The sequence below is a fragment of the Hakea prostrata genome, chromosome 7, assembly GCF_041222555.1.
Source record: "Hakea prostrata isolate BN-2017 chromosome 7, UWA_Hpros_2, whole genome shotgun sequence".
NCBI classification, from domain to species: Eukaryota; Viridiplantae; Streptophyta; class Magnoliopsida; order Proteales; family Proteaceae; genus Hakea; species Hakea prostrata.
The window spans coordinates 23,665,172-23,687,717 of record NC_142606.1 but is presented as its reverse complement, the minus strand read 5'-3'; the positions used below and the strand labels follow the sequence as shown (position 1 = coordinate 23,687,717).

The following is a 22,546-nucleotide window of genomic DNA, read 5'->3' as shown; positions in this document are numbered from 1 at the left end:
CTGTCTCCAAGAGGTCTCCTGCCAAGAATGCTACCACCACCAAAGATACTATGGCCAAGTCCTCATCCTCTGCCAAGGGGGTAGCTCTAAGGGGAGTAGGACTCCCGACCTTCTATTAAGAGACCTGCTCCTTCCAGGAAGGGCAGAGAAAAAGTGAATAAGGATTTGCTTGAGAATGAAGTGGCTGACTTGCCGTAAGTCACCAAGATATTCTAATGGGTTGATGCCAGCTACACACACCACTCTAAAGTCAGACCCAACAACCAAGAAATGCAAGCTGATCATATCTAGGGGGTCATCTTCTATGACGGTCGACAACCCATCCCAACCAAAGCTCACACTAAAGTGGGCAATCCTGGCTGGTGCCCCCATCTGCAAAAACCACATATATTCGCGGGAGTGGTTAGATTTTGGTCTTCCCACTATGGATATGGCCGAGGTTAGGGCCCTTGAAGACAACCATTTCCAATGTATATACAACATGTATATCCTTGAAACCTGTCTTAGAATTTTCTTCTTCTTTCCCTTTCCAAATTCTTTACTTTTACATCTCTATTCCTTCCCACAGTGTTGTTGTTAAATTCTTCCACATCTACTCTGAAACAATTTGACACAATGGACTCTACTCCCACAACCTTAGTTTGTCCAAGCACTTGGACACTAACCCCGAGAACCAAGTTAAGGAACACAGGACCGAGGTTGAGAATATGAAAAAGAAGGCTGAGGAGGAGGACACTCGACTTTAGAACATACATAATAAGGTTAGTGAGGATAGAGATGTTGCACTGAAGGAGAGGGATGAGTGGAAGGCTAAGCTAGAATCTGCCACCTCTACTCGTGAAGCGGTTGGAACAGGACGTTCTCGCTCTTGACAATGAAAAGATGAAGAAACAGCTTGACCAGTTGAAGTTGTCCAAGCAGATTGAGAAGAGCAAGCTTCGGGAGAAAACCATCATGCAGTTTAAAGATCTCATGACTTTTAGCTGGTAGTGTCTAACAGCATTAACAAGTACAAGGAGTCGGAGGCCTATGTGAAGAACATGAAAGAAGCTACCAATGATGCTTTTGGGATGGGGCTCTCCACAACTTGGATTATAGTGTTGAAAGATACCCCAACATCGATACCTCTAGATGCTGAAGTGTTAAATCAATTGGGTGGGAAAGGCCTAATTGGCTCAAGAAAGATTTGGTTGAAGAGGATTATGGATCAAGGCACCAAGATCGAGATGGGTGGAGCTCCATCAATCACAGTTGCTCCTCCTATGGAAGTTTTGAACGTTGTCGAAGACTGAGGCCTTCTCTCCTAGATAAGTTCTACTCCTCTGAAGAAAATGAAGTGGTAGACATCAAGGAAAGAGGTGACGCGGTGGAGGTGAATGACCAACAACAACAACAACAACCCCAGGAACAACAATAACAACAAGGTTGAAGCCTCTTTTACAACTTATTTTCATCAGCCACCAATCATGTGAACTTAAAACAATTTGGAACAATTTCATTATGAACTCTAGTTCTCTTGTGAATGGATGAATATAATGTTTTCCTTCTCAAGTTTTTCCCCTAGGTTTGCATGTTAGCTCCCGAACTAACTCCTTAATGCATTCTTGGTTATGCTCAAGGATTTCCATGTGCTTAACTCCATGAACTAAGGTGCCATGGTCCATATGTAACCAACTTCACTATGTCTGACTATATGATACTTAGGCCTTAATAGACAATTTAGACATGACTAGGTACTATATGCTCCAAGCCCCTTGAGCATGGTACTTTAGTGAAAAAAATACACATGATTGGTTTAAGTCAAGCCCCCTGCTCTACCTAGTAGGGTTGCAAATGTTGTCGAGGTGACAAGGCTTTTAAAATTATCCTACCATTAGTGCTCAGGAGACTATCTACTTCAATTCATCCTTAGTTGGGCAATGAACATGATTGAATGTGGGATGCCAAGAAGGGTTCTTGGTGTCACACACCACCAGATCTGGTCATACTCGAATACTCATGCGGGTGACACACCACAAGACCAAGGTTTAATGACAAATCCATACAATCATATGACATAGCATAATCGATGGACAAAATAAATCAAGGATCAATATTTAAATTTATAAAATTGAATTATCAAAAAAGGTTACAGTTATCCATTAACTAATGTTAAAAACAAAATTTAAAGTTAATCAAAACCGAGCATCAGAGTTTAGAGGAACGAAATGTTTGTAGCGGGAATATTCAAGTTTTTTTTTATGGAAGTCAACATCGCCCCTCTCTAAAGATGTATGAGTTAAAATATAACAGAAAGCTATGAGGGACACTATCGATTCCAAAGATATCGCCGAATCTCCACTAGTACCCAGCTCCATAGGAGCAATCCTGGCACAGGCACGAAGCTCCATGTGAGTCCACCTCCTCGCAAGTCGCTCCCTCAAAATACTCTGTTGACGACGGATCCTCCATTTGAATGGAATCTTCAACCTGTAGTAAGATCTAACAGAACATACATATAAAATGAATGAGTTCAACAGAACTCAGTGAGGTCAACTCAACTACATATCAAGCATTCATCCACAAATTCCCACATCACACATATAAGATTAATACTGAATGAATATAAAATCACGCTTCTAACTCTATCATAAGGTCTTTAGGTTGACACGTATTAAACTGTACAACAGTCTCCTCTGGGCGGTTTCAGTCACTCTCCCTCAACAAGAGATGTTTATTGGGTTCTCCGTGATTGTTTGGTCAAGTCACATCAATCCATAGTTGGGGATATAAGTCATTACTCTCTCACATTAGCATTTGATATGAGAAATGATGCCTGTCAAGGACAACTCTAGGCCCAATGCATGGTCATACGGTATCGTACTACATATAGTCCCATTTTTCCAAATTTACCTTGTACTGGGCAATGGGCGGTTGACCTAGCCCAGTCAACCGGCCCTTGGTTGCCCCTCATCCGGGGTCCAAATCTGATGATCTCGATCTTGTTTGAAAGGTCTTTCTAGGGCCTACACTTGGGTATATTTACCTCGACATTTGGGTCTTTCTTCAACGATTTCCAGATGTGCCAAGATATCCTCTTAACACCATTATGACTAACCTTCTCTCTCCTTTTAAATTCTAAGAGAGTAGCCGAGTCATTTATAGGGTCCTCCACTATCATGGGGTCTATTTCCGAACCTTCAAGCTCAACTTGAACGGTTCACAGTTGTCGCCTACTCAAGTTTCGGGTTCGCGGTCCTGAAACCATGGGTAAAAGGGTTAGAAATTTGGGGGATTTCACACTTAGTCTTTTAGAGTTATCTGGAGAGGTGTTAAGTCTGCTAAAATAGTGCAAATCCTTGTAATATGGTGCTTGCAACTGAAAAAAGAAAAATGGAGACCAAGTTTTGAGATCTCTTTCAGCGATGGGATCCTTCAATTGATACTTTCCTGTTTAGACCACCCTTTAAAATTTAGGGCCCTCCCATCTGGGTGCCAACTTTAGACACTTCAACTCCTCTAAGGATAAGGTCTCTCAACCTGAATGTCTTGAACTTGACTTGAGAGTTGCATTGACTTGCTGTTTTCTCTAGCATTCAATATTTTTGTACATAGCCAACTCTTAAGTCTAGTCCATAAATTCCAAACTTGCCCCAAGTCCTATGTTTACCTTGGGATCAAATTCTTCGACCCAAGATTGTAGATGGGAGGCAATGTTTGGGACCTCTAATTCTAGTGAAGTGTTCATGTAAGTAAAGAACGCAAACAGCACCCTCTCTTAATGGCATTGAAAGGCGCTGCTGCTCCTCCTCTACGCAACGACGAGTTTTGACCGCCTAAGCGTCGCCGATTCTTGAGGCGGAGAGCCTGCTGTTTCTCCACAGGCTCTCCGCCTCTCTTGTTTCTTGCCCTCCTCTCTCCGCCTTTCTTCTCTTTTCATCTCCCTCACCTCCGTCATCTCTCCTCTCTCCTTTCTCCTTCTTCCCTCTTCTCCTGTCTTCTCCACATTTCTTCTCTTCTGTTTTTTCTTTCTCCGTTTCTTCCCTCTATCTGCGTTTCCCTGCTCACCAGATCTGAAGTTTTCCTTTCGATCTGTTGTTTTTCTTGCCGATCTCTCACATCACCTCATCTTTTTGTTTCCATAGTATCATCGCCTCTTGAATCGTTTTCTCTTCCATCTCGCTTCCGCCTCCTTTTCCATCTCCCACTTCCATAGTATCATCGCCTCTTGAATCGTTTTCTCTTCCATCTCACTTCCGCCTCCTTTTCCATCTCCCACTTCATTCGGATCAAAAAAAAAAAAAAAAAAACTCTGCTTGAAGTGACCTTCCCCGTTGTGGTTCCCATCTCCCATCTACCATCTCTGCTTCGTTCTCCATCTCCCCTCCGCCTCACCTTTCCCGTTTCTCCCTACCGTCTCTGCCTCTCCCATCTCCGTTCCCTCTTCCCCATCTCAGATCCAATAATCAATCTAGGGTTTCCCCATCTCCGTTTCCCTCTTCCCTTTTCTTTCTTTCTTTCTTTCTTTCTTTCTTTCTTTCTTTCTTTCTTTCTTTTTTTTTTTTTTTTTTTTTTTTTTTTTTTTTTTTTTTTTTTACATAATAGTTCCTTTGATTGCAGCGGCTCTTTGGTGCACACCGCAGAACAACTCCAAGTCTGGGTACAAGTTTTTATGTGTCGCGCTTGACCCGTACGCCTAACGGCATTGCTGGATGGGAGGTCTGAACCTTATCCACACTTTCGCTGCTACTATCGCTGTAATTGTAGGAGTTTTGAATCCGCCCTTGAGGCGTGTAACTTGTCCCCCTATGTGGGTTTTATGTCCGCCCTTGAGGCGTGTAACTTGTCCCCCTATGTGGGTGTTATATCCGCCCTTGAGGCGTGTAACTTGTTACCCTTCGAGGGTGTTGGTGTTGTTTTGGTGTTCTTGTTCTAAGGGTTTGTGGCTATGATCCACTTTGGGCTTGACCCAACCCTTACCCTGGCTGACCCTGTCTATTGCATGTACGACAGTTTGGTCTTTTGCCGCTCCTTGGTTCGATTTGAACCTTGTGTTCTCATGCAGGTGTGTTTGTACTTTTTTTAGTTATCTAAATGAAGTGCTGTTTACCAAAAAAAAAAAAAAATTTCTTCGACCCAAAGCACATGGAAAACAAAAGAAAACATAGAGGAAAAACCAAACACACGGGGAAAAATCACCACAAGATCCAAAAACACTTTTCAAAATGGAGAGAGCTCCAAACAAGAAGAAACAGCAATCGAAGCAACAAAGCACCACATAGAATCTCAACTATCAAAGAAACAACAAATCAGAGGCAAAACAGAGAACCAACGGAATCACAAATGTGAAGACCAACAACTCAAGAACCATTAATAGTGGCGCATAAGCCAACCAGAAACACAAACCACACCGAAAACAACAGATCAAAGACAAAAACTGCCGATCGAAGAAGCAAGAACACCCTGAGCAAAGGAACAAAATTGGCGAGTGATTCCATGTTAGGGTTTTGATGAGAATAGTTTGACTGAATCGATGTGTTGACTCATTGTGAGTTTAACACACACACACACACATATGGAATAGCTAAAGTGTGTTGTTATGTCATTATTGTGATCACCGCCCCAAATAGAAATGTTTGATCATTGCTGTCATTACATGCACCTAATCATTCCCACCTTATCTTTCTTCTTCTTCTTCTCGATCATCCCTTTCATCTTCTCTTCCCTTCTTCTCCTTTCCTTTAAATTACCCAACTCCACCATGCACACCAAGTTTATTTGTTGTTGGTTTCCTTTTGTATAATTGCATATTGGGTGTTCAGATTTTTGCTCTTTCTATGGATTGACATGACCAAGAAACAAAGGCATTCTCATCTGGTGCTTGTGGGGACGAAGCGCCAGCGAATGGTGTGACAAAATCACAACCACCACTCCTTTTAGGAAGTCAGTATCAAAGGGTGGCGAGAGCTATGCATTTATATATATGAGGCTTACAAATAAGTAATATATTCCATTTGGATCTTTCGAAGATATTTTTGTATAATAATGATGATATCTTTCTGTGGTTAGCACAGAAGTTTATATATAAAAACTTAGAATCACGAGAAAACGTACATCTGGTTTGAGGGGTGGGAGGGACACATTAGAAAACAAAGAATCCTGTGATTCTGCTGCATTTATCAGCCACATTATTAGCTTCTTAAAAAATAGTGTTTAAATTAATACAATGGACTGAAGGCCTTCAGATAATTTAAGTTAATAGAATCCTGCATGTATATTAATTAATGAAGTTAATCTTCCAAGATGAACATCAGTTCTTGTGGTTTTGGGTAAGTCTAAAATATATTTAGGTTGTCCACTTCCACTATAACATGGTAGATACAAAATCCTTAGCCAACTTTCATGCTTTTCTCCCCAGCCTCAGCAACCAAACTCGATTGAAAACCGAAAACGATACTGCGAAACAAAACAGCATTTTGCTTGAGCGGTGTCTTGCAATTTCTACAATTCCCACAAGTTGGTGTTTTTTTATCCATTTCTGTTAATTTTTATAAATAGTTATCCATTGGCGCATCGCATTTGATCTGAGGTACTCAATCTGTTTTCAATTTCCCATCCAGATCTGCTTGATGATCACAAGTTAACTGCTAAGAAAAACTTATGTTATTTAAAAAAAAAGAAAGATTTATGCAAGTGCTGGAATAGCTCAGTTGGTTAGAGCGTGTGGCTGTTAACCACAAGGTCGGAGGTTCAAGCCCTCCTTCTAGCGGTTTATATAACTTGATTTCTTTTTTGGATAAACTTTTTCTCATTAGATTTCATGCTTCATGCCATGATTGTCTTCTTCATTAAGCTTTTAAGTCTTCATTAAATTTTAACTGTCCAAGGAATGTGATGCATCTTAGTTATTATTTAGATGTCGACTAAGCCCCTTCTGGTTCCCGAGACGATGAGTCCTGCAAGAAAAGTTAGACACAGGCCGGCTCGTATGCCGGACAGCCGCCTCTAATGGCTATGTCAATTAGTGACTCATCAAGAAAAGTTAGACACAGGCCGGCTCGTATGCCGGACAGCCACCTCTAATGGCTATGTCAATTAGTAAACAAATTAAGATCACGTGCAAGCGCTACACATTGTTATGTTCAGAATGTATTGGATGTTTACCAGAGGTGTGAGTCATTGTTTAAATAATGTATGTGTTACATTTTCTGGATTAGGTAGGTTTTCTCGGCGAGAGCCGTTATTTCTCCCTAGACTATGCTCCCTTGTCGTCCGTCCCGCTTAATCATCCTCATAGTTGACCTTCTGTCTAGGGCGTTATTGCCATATAGGTCCAACGTAAACAACGCTCTTCTTTGGTTAGTCGATAAAGGTCCCGATTAAGTGTCTAGTTTAGCCCCACCTAGGTCCGAAGCCGGTCGGGTATAAATCCTCCCGTATCAAAATGTAAGGGGAAAAAAAGGTGGAAGAATAGGGAATTTTATTGAATTCATTTCTCACAAGGAAATTAAACATCTATTTCCTTGAAAATGTGAGACATGTGTCTTAACATTATATCAAAATGTTGAAATTCATTTACAAGTCACATCAAAAGTTTGTGATTAATTTAAAAAAAAAAAAAAAAAAAAAACTTGATGTGATTTATAAATGAATCTCAACATTTTAATGTGATGTTAGAACACATGTCACACATCCACAAAGAAATTTACATCCATTTTTTTGTAAAAAATAGATTAGATACTGATCAAGAAGAACAGAGGTTTGATTATAAGATCTTCTAAGTATGCGTTTGGTAACGTTTTCATTTTAAGAAACCAATTCTTATGCAAGATTATTTATTAATGTTTCTATGTTAAAAACTGTTCTTTACTTGGTAATGGGCTTTTGATAAATCCGTTTTGAAAATATTTTCACAACACAATTAGAATAAGTTGGTATTTGATAAATTCGTTCTAAGGTTTCAATCGAAGCCAATTTTATCACTTCCTTTTTTGTTCTTTACTAAAAACATTTTTTTGATGTCCTGAAAAATGTTTTTTTTTTTTGGTAAAGAACACTTCATTCATGAACTAAGAAAAATACACACACAAAAGAAAGGAAAAATACAACAAATAGATGCATGAAAACACAAGGTTCGGTCCGAACCAATGAGCGAAAATTGACCAAACTATCGTACATGCAATAGACAGGGTCATCCAGGCTAAGGGATAGGTCAAGCCCAATACACCCTTAGAACGAAAGCTGTAACAAATATAGCAACATGTAAACACCAACACCACATAGGGGGAGACACACCACAAATGCGGAGATTTACACGCCACAAGGGCAGACATAAAACACCCCAAAAGGGCAGACACAAAACACGTCACAAGGGTAGACACAAAACACACCAAAAGGGTAGACACAAAACACGCCACAAGGGCGGAATTACGGTTGTCGCATTGCTAGCATCAATATTGCGAAGAAGGTTTTCACCTGCCATCTATCTCTGCCGTCATAGAACAAAATTCCATTGAAACTTACGAAATTTCCACCGAAATTTTCCATTTTGGAAAATGAAAACGAAACTCACGAGGACCGAAAAAAAGTCCTTAGTTTCGATCAAAACTGTCAAAATTTTGTCGAAACTTGTCGAAACTTGGTTCAACCCAGTTTGACCAACTGGTTCATGAGGAAAAAAATTCCCAAATTTTGTGGGAAACTTGGAAAATTTCGTGGAAATTTGAAAAATTTCGTGGAAACTTGAAATTTTTCATGGAAACTTGAGAAATTTCGTTGAAACCTAGGGAATTTCGTGGAAACTTGGGGAATTTCATGGAAAGTTGGGAAATTTCGTAAAAACCTGGAAAATTTCGTGGAAACTTGGGACTTTTTCCTGTAAATTTTGTAGCTTTCCCAATTTTTCAATTTTTTTTGTTTATTTCATGTTTCCCCAAATACCACGACAAATACCCCCTCCATCAGGACTTCCCTATCCAAAATGCGTATTCCCTCAGGTTGGTTATTTTAAGCATATTGATGACCAGACTCATAAAGTTACAGTTGTCGATTAATTTGACAACCATAGGCATAAAATGTCATGGGATTTCTATCTTAGTTGGTTGGAGGAGAGGATGTTACAGGCATAGTACTACTCAGCTCACAAGATGAATCCACTCTTGGCACTCCTCTTAACACTAAGTTGTATTTTCCTTTTATTATCAACTATTTTGAAGTTAGAAATTATATATTGAATGTTATGTGCTTAAGTAGTTAAGTTTATAATATACTTTTTGAACAACTTTCATTGATGTTATGTACATTGAATGACATATCTACATTGATTTTTTTAGCAAAATACAACAAATGTATTCTTTATACTATAATTAGCTTAAATACAGGATCTCACCCCCAAAATACTCTCTAAAACCTATCGAAACTTGTACGGAAAAGTCTTCGATTTCTTCGAAATTTCTCAAGTTTCCACCTAAGTTACCCATTTTCACCCGGTCGAAACTTGAGTTTCCCTCGAATTTTTTACCATGACTGCCGTAGAGGTGTACCTGTAAAGCTTGCCGCAGAAGAACTTGAACTTCCAAACTGGAATTGTTCTGCGGTATGCACCAAAGTTCATTGCAACTAGAGGTTTTTTTTTTGGTGAACCGAAAAAGGGAAAAGAGAAGTGGGGGATGAAAGAGATGGAGAAATAGAGATGGAAGGGAAAAACAAAGAGAGGCAATGAGACGATAAAAGAGATCGATGGGAAAAACAACAGATCGAAGCCAAAAACTCCAGATCTGGTTTTCCGAGCATATGAGGAGAGAAGAGGAGGGAGGTGAGCATATGAGGGAGGACAGGAGGGTGAAACGGTGGCGGAGAGACTACAGAGACAAGTCTCTCCGCCTCAAACGGCGTTAGGTGGGGTGTCGCTCAGTGTGGGTAGGTTCCTTCCTCTGCACTTTTGCTCTCCACAAATGGGTTGTTCATACCATTTGTCTGATCGGTCCGTTCTTAAAAAACAAAAGAATGATCTGGTTTAACAAACGCCTTTAACCCATTTTTCCGTTTCCAAATAAAAGAAGAACGCCAAAGAAGTTTTTTAAGAACAATACCAAGCACACCCTAAATATTTTCTTTTTACTTTTTCCTTTTTTGTTTTCTAATATTTGAAATTTTCTTATAGTTCTTTTTAATATATGAAATATCAACATTTGCACCCTTTCTCCTTTCTCCTTCCCAATTTGTTGAAATTTCCTTTACTCTTTTCTCAAAATTCTGAAATTTTTCTTCAAACAATCTTTTCATGTGTGAAATATTAATACTTAGGCTCGCAATTAGAGAAAATTTTTAACGAGATAATTGATAGAAAATTTATTTCAAACTAATCACAACGACTAAGGTTATCATCATTATGGTGTAAGTCCTTCCACCTAATCTATCTTTATATAAGATTTTGTTATCACTCTATAAAAAACACATGGGAGATTATTATTTGATTTATTAGAGGGATAAAAAAAAATTTGTCACATTTTTTTATTTCATTATAATTATGTTTTTAAATTCACATTGTCTATTTTTAGAAAGAAACGTCATACTTTATAAAAATGAAAGAGAGATTACATCAGGATACCTAAACATAGAAGTTACCGTTTGCTGTTCAAATCTGATTGGGTTTGGTTTATTTTTTTATGTTCGAGGCAGTTCCTTTCTGCAACAATTATTAAGCAACTCATGAAATCATATGATAGAGATATAATGGAATGGCATAAGATTACGGTTCATTTAATTAATGGATAAGATGTAGTTAAAGGAGCCAACCATTAAAGATTTTGTTGGACATTTTGATTGTGTCGGTCCAACAACCACCACCGAAATGGAATATCGATAATGAGAAACAAAAAATGTCAATTCCTTATGATTTTATCCCAACTCACAAAAACCAAGTGTGTTCTAATGGCAATGATATTTCCTTTCTACTTTTTTGAAATTGGAGTCTTACCTTCCAACTATAATTAGAAAAGAGAATAAAATATCAGTTCTTTTCTTTAGAAAGAAATTCCCCTTTTTAACAAAGAATCAGTTGCCTCCACATGTATTGATGTTGATCGGGGTCAATTTTGATTTGATTTGAACTAGTTTAGGTTCATTCTTGGTTTGGCGAGTTTAGGTTGAATGATCATGTACGAGTTTTTAGACTAAGAAAAAAAATTAATAAAGGAGTTCCACAGTCAAAGTGTATAAGTCTGACACATGGTTCGGAGTGTTGGCGATATATCTCCATGTCAAAGTGGGGCGACGCGACACGAGGTTGACAACAAGTCGACGCTAATCACTGATATGTCTCCGATATGCTTCTCTCTCCTATTACATTTTAACTTTATGTTGCTTCGATTTTCGATGTTTACGAGTATATCTTGCTTCATTATCGCTGACTATTACATTGTTTATGTTGATCAAGCAGGATTTTATACAAACCTGCGAATTTTCCAAACTTTCAATTTTCCCTACATACAGTTAGGCATTTGTTGATTAGGAATATTAGTTTATGTGATGTTTTAGGTTAGAATAACACTCCGAGTGTATTCATTGGAATCAAGTTAGGCTACACAATAAAATTCAAACTAAAATGACTCCAAATACTCTTCGAAACTAGGGGTCGATTTTTCATTGACACCCCTCCAAATGTCGCCCGACATATCGCGATATGTCGCCAACCACCTACACACAGCGACATAGAGTGATTTTTCGATCCTTGGTCCTACACAAGTTCAGTTTAAATTTTTTATAAAATCCCAAAAAATATGGTGAAATCTTTTTATACATGGAATAACAAAAAGTAGGACCCACATATATTAAGAGAGAACTTATCTGCTCATTTTCCTACCCCCTAAACCAAATAGGACTTTTAAAATCTCATTAGAATTTTTTTTTTTTTCCACCCATTTTTGTGCTCGCAATTTTATTCCATCAAACAAAATGTCTCCTAGTGCGGTTGATGCATCTTGATTATAGATATCATCCTACTTTTCTTTGGTAAATGGGAAATCTCATTGCATATCAGAGGATTAATGGCATCATCTACAACGAGTTCATGAAGCCATGGAATGGAGTTTGGCCATTCTATCCCACATACAAGTGACAACACCCTAGTGTTTACGATGGCATTGATAGCTTGTGGAGGCTTATAGAAAATAATAGACTCAATAGGGTAAGAGAGTCGACATATATCATCTACAGGATAATTTAGTTAGAGGGAGTTGTTTCTTTTGTTCTATGATAAAATTTAGAGTTTCTAGTTGCACTTGTAGAACATTATCTTGACTAGCCGTATGAAGGGTATGTCAAATGGGTTTTGCTTGGGTGTTGCATAATTAATGTATAACATAAAGTCGAGATATATCAACATTTTCACTGTTCCTTAGACAAGGATCTTTTGTGGACAACATTTTCAACTTTACATAAGACATAGATATTCTTATTTTGAATCAGACATGATCCAGATTAGGGTTTTAACCCATCACACAAAATATACAAATAACATCGAGGAAATGACCAAAATGCCTCTTGTTCATATCTCAAATGACCAACGCATCCTTTAACTTGCAAAGAAAGACTCATCCCATGATAATACATATTGATGCGTTTGAAAATTGATCAACATTTGAATTCCTGTAAAACAACATCAAATATGGGCCGATTCAGCGGTCGGCAAACCAGATCTGAAGGTTAAGTCAATAATTGAATTACCATAGAGCTCTAGCTAGTTGCAGAATTTAATTGAAAACGATAATGGAGGAAAATAATTTAGATACCTCTAATTTTCGTGATACGTGAGTATATAAAAGATTCATATCTTATTCTCGATCGTTGAATTCATTCATGATCTTTCTTCATAGCCGTTCGATCGTATGATTTTTTTTCCTTTTTCTAAACGAATTAGTTGTAGTTTCCATGTATGATACAATTGTATATGCCGAATTTGACGGGTATATATCTCTTGCCATAACTGTTTTCCCAGAAGACAAGTCAGTCAGATTCACATAATCTTTACCAGCAAAAACCTTGCTTTCCAAACTCCCAAAGCATCTTTATGAATGAGAGACAAACACGCTTTGCACCGCTAGATTTGTGTAGCCACGCTTCACAACAATGTGGCACCATGTGTCATGGGGACCACACCTACCTCCGCGCCCAGTAAACCTACCTGATCGAGAATCCTATGAAACAAAGAAAGAAACGGAAACGACTCTTAGAACCACCGAGCAGAATTGTTGAAAGACACGTTTGTCTCGACGAACAATCCAAACATTTACAGCTTCGAACCAAAAAAAAAGTTAATTTAAGTCAAAATAGTCGGTTCTGTGAAAATTGGCACGTGACAAAAAGTGTTATTCCGCCGCTGCACATTCGAGGGAGGACGTGCTTGCCCACCCCCATGACCCATGCGTGGAACACCCAACACCGTGGTCTTTTCCTCCAACTGGGGCCCACATGCAAAATCTCTCCACTAATCTCTTCATAATGTGATGTTTACATTAAAGTGCATGCGTGGTTAATGCTTTTTTTAATCGGTCAAATTGTGATTAAAAAAATAAATCAATGATCTCATATTGATAACTCTGCTTACCTCATCCAACGGCTCTTGTTTTTTAAACTATATATTTTTCCAATTTTATTTACATGTATGATACAATGATGCAAGAAATACTCAATAAATAAGCACTAAACCATGGTGTTAAAATTTGAAACCCCCTTTTTTTTTTCTCAAAAATATTTGACCTTTTATTTTATAACAAGTGTGTACATCACACTTTTCTTTGTTTTCGAAAAATGAATATAAATCATATTAAATTATTTAAAGTTATTATCTTGAGGATGTAGTTTAAGTGCACGTATCATGTACGCTGATTTGAGTGAACCTTAATTCCAAATATATAAACATATATCATGTCTATACGTATATTTCCGATCAATTAGAGTTGATTTTGTGATTATATAAAATAATTGAATTAAGATAGCTTAAATTTTATTTAAAAATTTGACATGTGATTTATTCAAATCATGGAATCAAATCAATTAGGCATTAAATGGCCAACCAACAAAAATAATTTTGTCCCTTTAATCAATTTGATAAATTATTAGTTTAGATTATTGTTTAAGCATATATTATGATATCAAGTTTAATACTAAATAGAGTCATCAATGTAAATTTTTAAAAGATCTTCTAGAAGGTGAAATAATAATATAAATATGATTATAAATTTCATATATGACTTTTTAATCAACAATATCTTTTTCCTCGATAGAATTGTTGGATAGTTGTTTAACATGTCATTAAATAGTTGATGCATGCAAAATTTTTGTATAATGTGATACTTATTCATGCATTATGTTTAAATATTCTATACAAAAGGTGATTAAAAAAAATCATATCTCCCCTCCTGCTTGGTTGAAACCCAGTTAGGAAGACTTACTTGGTTTTATGTACAATTGATTGACCTCTTTCTGATCCCTGGTTGTAGGGTATTCTCATGTTCACATTTCATTAAGCCATGAAATCCTCATGTGAGGTGTGAGACTCATGCTCTATAAAAAAAATTCAAATTTGTTTCATCCATACCCATGTGAATGGTTAATCTAAACTCAAATCAATTATTTGCAAAATTCCAATCCAAAGACTACAGGGCCTCTCTATCAAGCTGCTTGTCCACCGATTCAAAAGAATATACGTACTTCCCTCATTACTTTCCACTAAATTCTTACAACTGACAAGATGAACTCTGATGAACCTATGTCAATGCAGGGTTGATAGTGTGGTAAGATTCATACTTTTCAGTGGAGAGGTCATGGGTTTGATCCTTGGGAACGACAAAGCTCCCTCTGAGGATGTAATCGAGGTGTGCGCAGAACTGGCCAGGATGAACCTCAGACAAAAAAAAAAAAAAAAATTGTAATTGACCTCTTCCAAGTATGTGGTAAACGAGCATGAGAGGGTCATAATTTTCTACCCTCACTTGGATAGAAAATTTTCTTATTTGACAAAAAAGGATAGAAAATTTTTTTTTTTTTTAAAAAAAAAAAAACCGGCAATTGTGGTCGAATCTGACACTCATTTAGATCTTGACCATAAGCTGTATGGTGCATCGTTTAACACCCAAACAAGTTTTCTCTGCAAAGTCCTCCCACGGGAAGGTCCTGATGGTCAAGATCGAAACTTGTGGTCAGAACGGAACAAAGTCTCAGACACTCATTTAGATCTTGACCATAAGCTATATGGTGCAGCGTTTAACACCCAAACAAGTTTTCTGCAAAGTCCTCCCACGGTAAATTCCGATGGTCAAGTCGAAACTTGAGTGGAACAAAATCTCAGACACTCAGTTTAGATCTTGACCATAAGCTGTATGGTGCAGCGTTTAACACCCAAACAAGTTTTCTCTGCAAATGATGAGTTAGTCATGTTGTTAAAGACCCGTCCTCCCACCGGAAAGATCCTGAGTTTACACCCACTAGGCGCGTATATTAGTAATTTAGTTTCCCCCCAGGGTAACAAGCTCCATTTCAAAAAAAAGTTTTCCCTTTTGCCATGGATTTTTTAAAATTGAAATCATGTGACCGATACCGGTTTTCGTACCACCATTGGACTAATGTCGCAGTTTCCTTTTCGTGTTTCAAAACATCGACCTTGGCGGTCAGACGACAATCTCTGATATTTATTTAGTCGAGAAATTCTTTAAATTAATTTATCTATCTTTGTTCTTCCATGGTTCCACGTAATTAATCCTGATTATCTATCATATCACCTTCGTCATCAGTTAATTATTTTACTAATCAATTTCATAACTTTTAGTCTTTTTTACGGTCATCGATGTCTTTTCAGTAACTTTATACGAACCTTTCCAGTAAAATTAAGATTTTTTTAATCAGTTAAACGTACACTAGGGTCACTGATGTGCTGTACAAACGACGGTAGATTTGTTCTCTAAATTCTCTTCTCTCGGAACTTAAAAAGAAGCTTCAAACTTCAATGGATTTGAACTGGGAACGGCTGGAGATTTTTGCTTCTACGAATCGCTGGAGTTTCTTTGGATTCCAGCCAAGACAATCTGCCTTTCCTCACTTCAGTTAGATTTCTGTTCTATAAATTCCAAGTTTTGGTATGTAAGCTCCTCCTGCAAAAACCAGGTTTTGTTTCTTTTGGGTTCTAAGCTTTGTAAGATTTCGATCTTCTTGAAACAGAACATGAAAGGATTTTGGTGAAATTTGTATGTAGACTGATGGTGGAGTGAAAAAGACTTTCTGATGGTGGAAATCTATGTAAGATTGGAAACTTTTTCTTTTTTAATCTGGTTTTTGCAGAAAGAAAATTTTTTTTATTATTCTTTTCGGATGGATATTCCTAATATTTTTAATTTTTTATTTTGGGTTACTATTGTGTTCATAGATCCCATACTTCTGGTGATGGATCACTTGATTCTCTGATATCGGCCATTGTATTTGCTTGAGGTGAGTCATTCTGAACTGTCACGGAGAATTTCGTATATACATAATGGACATACATGTGTGAAGGTTGTGAAGGTTCAGAGTTGTAACTTGTCTGGTTAGCTTCTTTTGTAGAGGCAATGGGGCATCTGTCGTCTCTGTTCAATGGATTGGCGAAATCTTTTTCCGTCAGAAGGGGGAAGAATTGTCGAAGTGATGTCGCAAAGGAAGCTGCTGAAGCAATGGCAAAAGAAGCACTGAAGAATGATTTGATATTGCGTTCTTCAGGAGTTGTTAACGCTGAAAGTTCAAACAATTTTGCCTCTGTTTTCTCCAAGAGAGGAAATAAAGGAGTGAACCAGGACTGTTTCATCGTATGGGAGGTATGGCTTGTATCGTCTGTTGCAGAAACTTGATATGCTTGCTTCATAGTTTCATACGTAGGCATACTCTTTTCTTTAAGTTAAGTGCATTTATGCAGTTTGGTTCTCTTCTGCTTGTGCTGTACTTCTTTTTCTCTGTTCTAGTTGATGAAGCTGTAGAGTTTGCTTGCTTCATTTTGGCAGGAATTTGGATGCCAAGAAGACATGATCTTTTGTGGGGTTTTTGATGGGCATGGCCCATGGGGCCACTATGTAGCAAAAAAAGTCAGGGAATCGATGCCTCCTTCTCTGCTTTGCAATTGGCAGGAGATTGTTGCTCTAACTTCCCTTGACCCTGAATGTGATATGGAACCGGATAAGAATCTTCATCGATTTGATATTTGGAAGGAATCCTATTTAAGAACTTGTGCATCCATTGACCAGGAGCTTGAGAACCATCGGAGGATTGATTCCTTCAATAGTGGCACTACTGCTTTGACAATTGTAAGACAGGTAATAGTTAACTTGGTTTTATCATGTCTCATACTAGATCTAGTGGCTTAGTTGTTTTGATGTCTGCATTCAACTTCATGTGTGTTTAGTTGAAACCTCATCCTCTGTAAGCTTTTCTTGCTCTTAATTAATAAAAATGCTGAAGAAGGGGACCAAATCACAGCTTTCTTGATGCACAATTTGTTAGTTATACCCATGTTGTTACAAATACAACTTGGGGCTTGGAAGATGGTATACACTGTATTACACCTTGGTTCTGTTGCTTTTGTGTGGATTCCCCATAGGTGTTGCCAATCAGAGAGAAAAGCATTTAATGTACAGATTGATGAATAAAAGTTGGATGCAGTTAGTTTGATATTCTTCTATTTTCCACCGGTGGATGAACCTTAAGCAATTGTTGAAACACCTAGTAAATTTGTAAGAGAGAAGACAGTTCTGGGTAATATGTCCTTTGTTACCTTATTTAGTGATTGATTATTTAGTGCTTGAATTGTGACCCAGCCTCTGCAGTAGGCACCTGCTGCAAACTTATCATTGATTTGTAATGGTTAAGAGGTTAATCCTATGTTTTTGAGATGTTGACAAAGTTATATAAGTAGATTGGTCTTCTCATATTTGCCTTATCTCCCATTTAGCGGTTTAAAGGTTAAGCCTATATCATGAAATCTAAATTAGTTAGATAACTATCTCCCCTTGTAACTGTTTTTCTTTTTCTTGACATTAATGCAATTGACATTTTATAGATGGTGTTTCTCTTTTCCTAATAAGGGCAGAATTCTAATCTGGGATGAAATTATTTATATACCTTTCAAATAATGTACAACATATTCTACTAGTCAGCTTTACTGAGACCCTGGATAAAGCTCTTCCAATGTGATATTTTGACAGGGTGAAGAAATTATTATATCAAATGTTGGGGACTCTCGTGCTGTTTTGGCTACCACTTCTGATGATGGAAGCTTGATACCGGTTCAACTAACTGTCGACTTCAAGCCAAATTTACCTCGTCAGTTTCTATCTCCTCTCTCCTTCTTCTACCCTCTGAAGATTAAAAAAAGGGAAATCCACTTAACTTTTAACACCTCTCTTAATGTGTGTTCAGAGGAGGCTGAGAGGATAACACAGTGCCAAGGACGGGTTTTCTGTTTAAAAGATGAACCTGGGCTGCACAGGGTCTGGTTACCAGATGAGGAAACACCAGGTCTGGCAATGTCTAGAGCCTTTGGAGACTATTGTGTGAAGGACTACGGAGTCATTTCCGTCCCTGAAGTCACGCAAAGGACTATAACATGCAGAGACAAATTTGTTGTGCTGGCAACAGATGGGGTATGTCTTGTTAGTGTTCATATTGCTAATTTTTTACTCTCAATCCACTGCCCCTAGTTATTTATTACTTTCTATCAATTTCTTGTGATGATTTAGCCACATATAGAAACCTTTCTTATGTTATTTATTTTAACACGCTGATAAGTTTTGGAAGAGCTAAGAACTGGAGAATCTATTCTTTCAGCTATGCTATGATATTAATGTCTCAAGAAATATACATAAGGTTCTTTTATTCTTTATTCTAAACCTAAATATTATCTGGGACCTGGGGAAGCCCTTAAAATTTTATTAATAGAAACTAACAAAAATAAACACGGGGGGGGGGGGGATTTAGCCTGCCTTACCCCAACCTTGGCACTCTAGCTCACTTCAACCAGTAACAACCTCCCCCTCCTTACAAACACAACTACATTCTAAACACTAGAAAACCAACTCTCTCCTCGTGCAAAATTCTCTTAAGATTTTGAGGAAATTCTTGCCCTGAAAGGATATCTGTGTTATGCAGTGTCATGCAAGCATGATTGGCTAAAAAATCAGCAGTTCGGTTGCCTTCTCTATAACAGAACAAGGGAGTTGTTCCTAGCATGCCAACAAAATCAAGGACTTAGTGAAACCAATACAAACAACTACCCAGAGGATAGGCTCTTTGAGACACAGTATTCAGAATAGTCGAAGTGCATCCTGTAGGACCCAAGCTGATGCACAGACTAAGACCGTCTAACAGAGTTCTCATCTCCGTCTCAAAGTTTGTACTGATGCCATAATAATTTGCAAAGCCCCTAATATGGGATCCCCTATTATCTTGAATCATTCCACATCCTTCTCCTATATAAGAAATTCACCCGCCTTTGACTTGATGTTGTCTGACTCCTTCATTTTGATGACGATTGTTTCTTTCCTTCCATGACTCCAAAATAATAAAGAATGGCACAATGCCTCTAATATAGTCACAAAAACCACCTCACTTGCTTGTGAATTTTATTGCTGAAATATTTTTACCTCTTTTCAATAGTTTGTATTATGAACATTTTTTTGCTCTCTCTCTTTGTTGTGAAAAAAAGATCAATAAAGCATATTCTATAATTATAACTTAATTTGAAGGGGGGAGTGGGAATATCGTATCTTATGTGAGACATGTAGAGGATAGCTTCTTCACATTGGTCCAATCAAGGATGGTAGGATGGTTGGGAATAAAGAGATCCAGCTACCCCCCCCCCCCCCCAAAAAAAAAAAAAAAAAAAAAAAAAAGAAAAACACCACATAAAAGAAGATTTAGAAGATTGCTTATTGCCCACCACATTTTTAACTCTCTGTTCCCAAATCCTTCACTCGACACTTACCTTTGATGTTTGGATGACCTAATGCCCAAGTTTCTTGAGCCATTTTAGCCACGTAAAACACCATGTTTTTGACTGTTCTTCTTGTATTGACGCAGACATATGCATTTGAATATGAATTGTCTTGTAACCAATTTTCTGGTTTTATTCTGACATGCTGAGTCTATTTAGTCTGGAATAAAACTCGACATGAACATGTTAACAAAGTCAACTGGATGTCCTTATGTCATAAAACCAAGGACTTTGGAGAAAGATTATCTCCCAAGCCATGCGGAGACAGGACAGAAAATGTTCTCCCTTTTGTTATTATTGAATTTCTTTAGAATTTATTTAACTGTTATTTGTTACAACAAAATCCCTGAATCTAAATGTTCATTTCCTTCTCTTTTTGAGGTGTGGGATGTTATATCCAACCAAGAAGCAGTAGAGATTGTTTCATCAACACCAGATAGAGCTAAATCAGCAAAACGGTTGGTTGAATGTGCAGTACGTGCATGGAAATGTAAGAGGCGTGGGATTGCAATGGATGACATTTCGGCCATTTGTCTGTTTTTGCACCCTTCCTCTTCCCATCAGCCAGTCCAGTCCCTATCCCGGTGGAAAACAGTCTGACAATGAGCAAGGTAACTGCTGCTTTTGGTCTATTGCGACAATGTGTATATGCGTATTTACTTTGTGAAAAGAATACACATTCTTCAGAGCTCCCTAATCACCCCCCTCCTCTTTGTTTCCTGGTTTACATGTACTTTAACCTTTATAATTGAGTACAATTCAATGAAACTACTTAAAATTGGTCAGGAGGCCCATGGTTTTGTTCTCATAAACATTTTGGTACAGTCCTTATTTTCTCTTCTCTTCAGAGAGTGCTTTTATTGTAGCTTGTGCAGTCTCCTGGAATTCTATTATTTTGCATATGTTGTCAAAGATGAGGTTCAATGACGATAGAAGAATGTCATTCCCTTTTACATATGCTTCATGTTCTTCTGGTGCTTTGTTTCCACAGAGCTTGTGTTCTTAAAGTTTTCCACCAATGAGTGTTTCAAGTGGCTTACAATTGACCCTTCTTGGAGCCTGCTAACTGGAGGAGCATTTTGCACTAGGCGCAACCATCCTCCCCCTCCCCCCCTTTTTCTTTTCTCAAGTGCTTCAAGTGGCTGAAAAGACGGGAAGAGTAAATTCTGTGAAGCCAGAAGAATTCCATAGAGAGGTTTACTTTTATTGGTGAGTGGTAATCCATAGAATTAAGACCAGACCAGAGGCCTAACCCGGCGAGTAGAATGGTTACAGGTTGCTCTTGGCATAAAATGAAGCAAAAGGACTGGTAGTCTTGTTCAAGATTTTGTATTGAGCAACTGTGTTGACATTTGGGTTGCCTGTGCAATAGGCTAAGAATGTCTTGTTGCACTTTTCAATTATTAAATCTTTCAGAGAAACCAGATGATTGGTGGTGTATTAAATATATAAGAAGAGTATTGTACTGTCGTGTAGGGGAACTTCCATGCTGCTGCACATCGAGTTTATGGGGTGAGTAACCTTAGTACCATACTTGTGACTAGAGAAGTCTTCTTTGGTTATACATTATTTGTTTGATTTAGGATGAACAGAATTCAGATAAAATATTAAAAATCTTGAAGATGGTTTCCGGTTTATCTGTGAGAATCCCTCCATCATTTTGCAGCTACCTTCTTTAGAAAGATGATTATGAATCAAATTCTCCATCATAGATTTATATTTTCAGAATTCAATGTTCTCTTCGAAGTGTGCCTGTTCTCTCAGTTTCACCAGCTAGCCAGTGTGGACACCTCTGTAGCAGAGGTCAAGCAATGAACTAAGTAGCAAGTATTGTGCAACAAAGCAATAGGTAAAGAGCCTACTGACCCAAATGTAAGAGAGGGAAAGAATCTCTCCCAGTCCTTACCAGCCCTATCTTTCATTTGATTGGATCCACAGGGAAACCTCTGAGTGCTTTGTTCCCAAATTTTGGACTAGCCAAGAACTTGTGAGGACAATCTAGCTCACAGTGAAACAGCACAAGTTAGTTATCTCTACATTTTCAATGTGTACTCATACTGAAATATGTATGCATTTTTTAATTGCTAAATCTTACTTATATGCATGTCCGTTTCATAATACCAATTGTTCAATCTTTCAATTTCGACTATGATGCATCAAATGTGGGTTTTTCTGAAACCGTTCAATTTTGACACCATTAACTGTTCACCACTCTTGAACAGCTGAAAATGCAAGTTATGTTGCGGTGAACATCAATCTGTTGATCCAATTTCGGGCACGCTGTGAATTGACCTTAACTTCAAGATCAAAAGAATATAAATGTGGTCTTTGAGCAATGCTGCAACATAAGAGATGGTTTAATTAAGGATCCAAATATTTTCTCTGGTGTGAATAGTCCATTACCATAGGCGGGGGGGGGAGCTCAAGTATAGTTTGATGGATGTTTTCAGGCTTCAAGAAATGAAAAAAATTGTCTTGCCCACCAACCAATTGCGTTTAAGACATGTCTGATAAAGTTGTTTCCTTTCGCATGATTTGTGCAACATAAATTGAAATCTA

General features: G+C 37.8%; 1 protein-coding gene and 1 non-coding gene across 5 annotated transcripts; both read left to right on the top strand.

Annotated features, from left to right (window-relative positions):
• Nucleotides 1-6,674: 6,674 nt before the first annotated feature.
• TRNAN-GUU (transfer RNA asparagine (anticodon GUU)) lies at nt 6,675-6,748 on the top strand. The gene has a single exon. It is a non-coding gene; the product is annotated as a tRNA-Asn (tRNA).
• A 9,162-nt stretch (nt 6,749-15,910) lies between these two features.
• Nucleotides 15,911-22,050, top strand: LOC149010684 (putative protein phosphatase 2C 34). 4 transcript variants are annotated; one of them, XM_089163375.1, is made up of 8 exons: nt 15,911-16,272; nt 16,400-16,461; nt 16,573-16,820; nt 17,004-17,312; nt 18,201-18,318; nt 18,415-18,638; nt 20,369-20,598; nt 20,979-22,050. In XM_089163375.1, exons 3-7 carry the CDS (start codon nt 16,578-16,580, stop codon nt 20,585-20,587), a joined length of 1,113 nt encoding a protein of 370 aa, XP_089019501.1. In that variant the 5' UTR covers nt 15,911-16,272; nt 16,400-16,461; nt 16,573-16,577; the 3' UTR covers nt 20,588-20,598; nt 20,979-22,050. The 4 variants fall into 4 exon arrangements, with proteins under 4 accessions (XP_089019501.1, XP_089019502.1, XP_089019499.1 ...); XM_089163376.1 differs by lacking the exon at nt 20,979-22,050 and having other exon boundaries at nt 15,911-16,112; nt 16,229-16,272; nt 20,369-20,948; XM_089163373.1 differs by lacking the exon at nt 20,979-22,050 and having other exon boundaries at nt 15,911-16,112; nt 16,195-16,272; nt 20,369-20,948.
• The last annotated feature ends 496 nt before the right edge of the window (nt 22,051-22,546 follow it).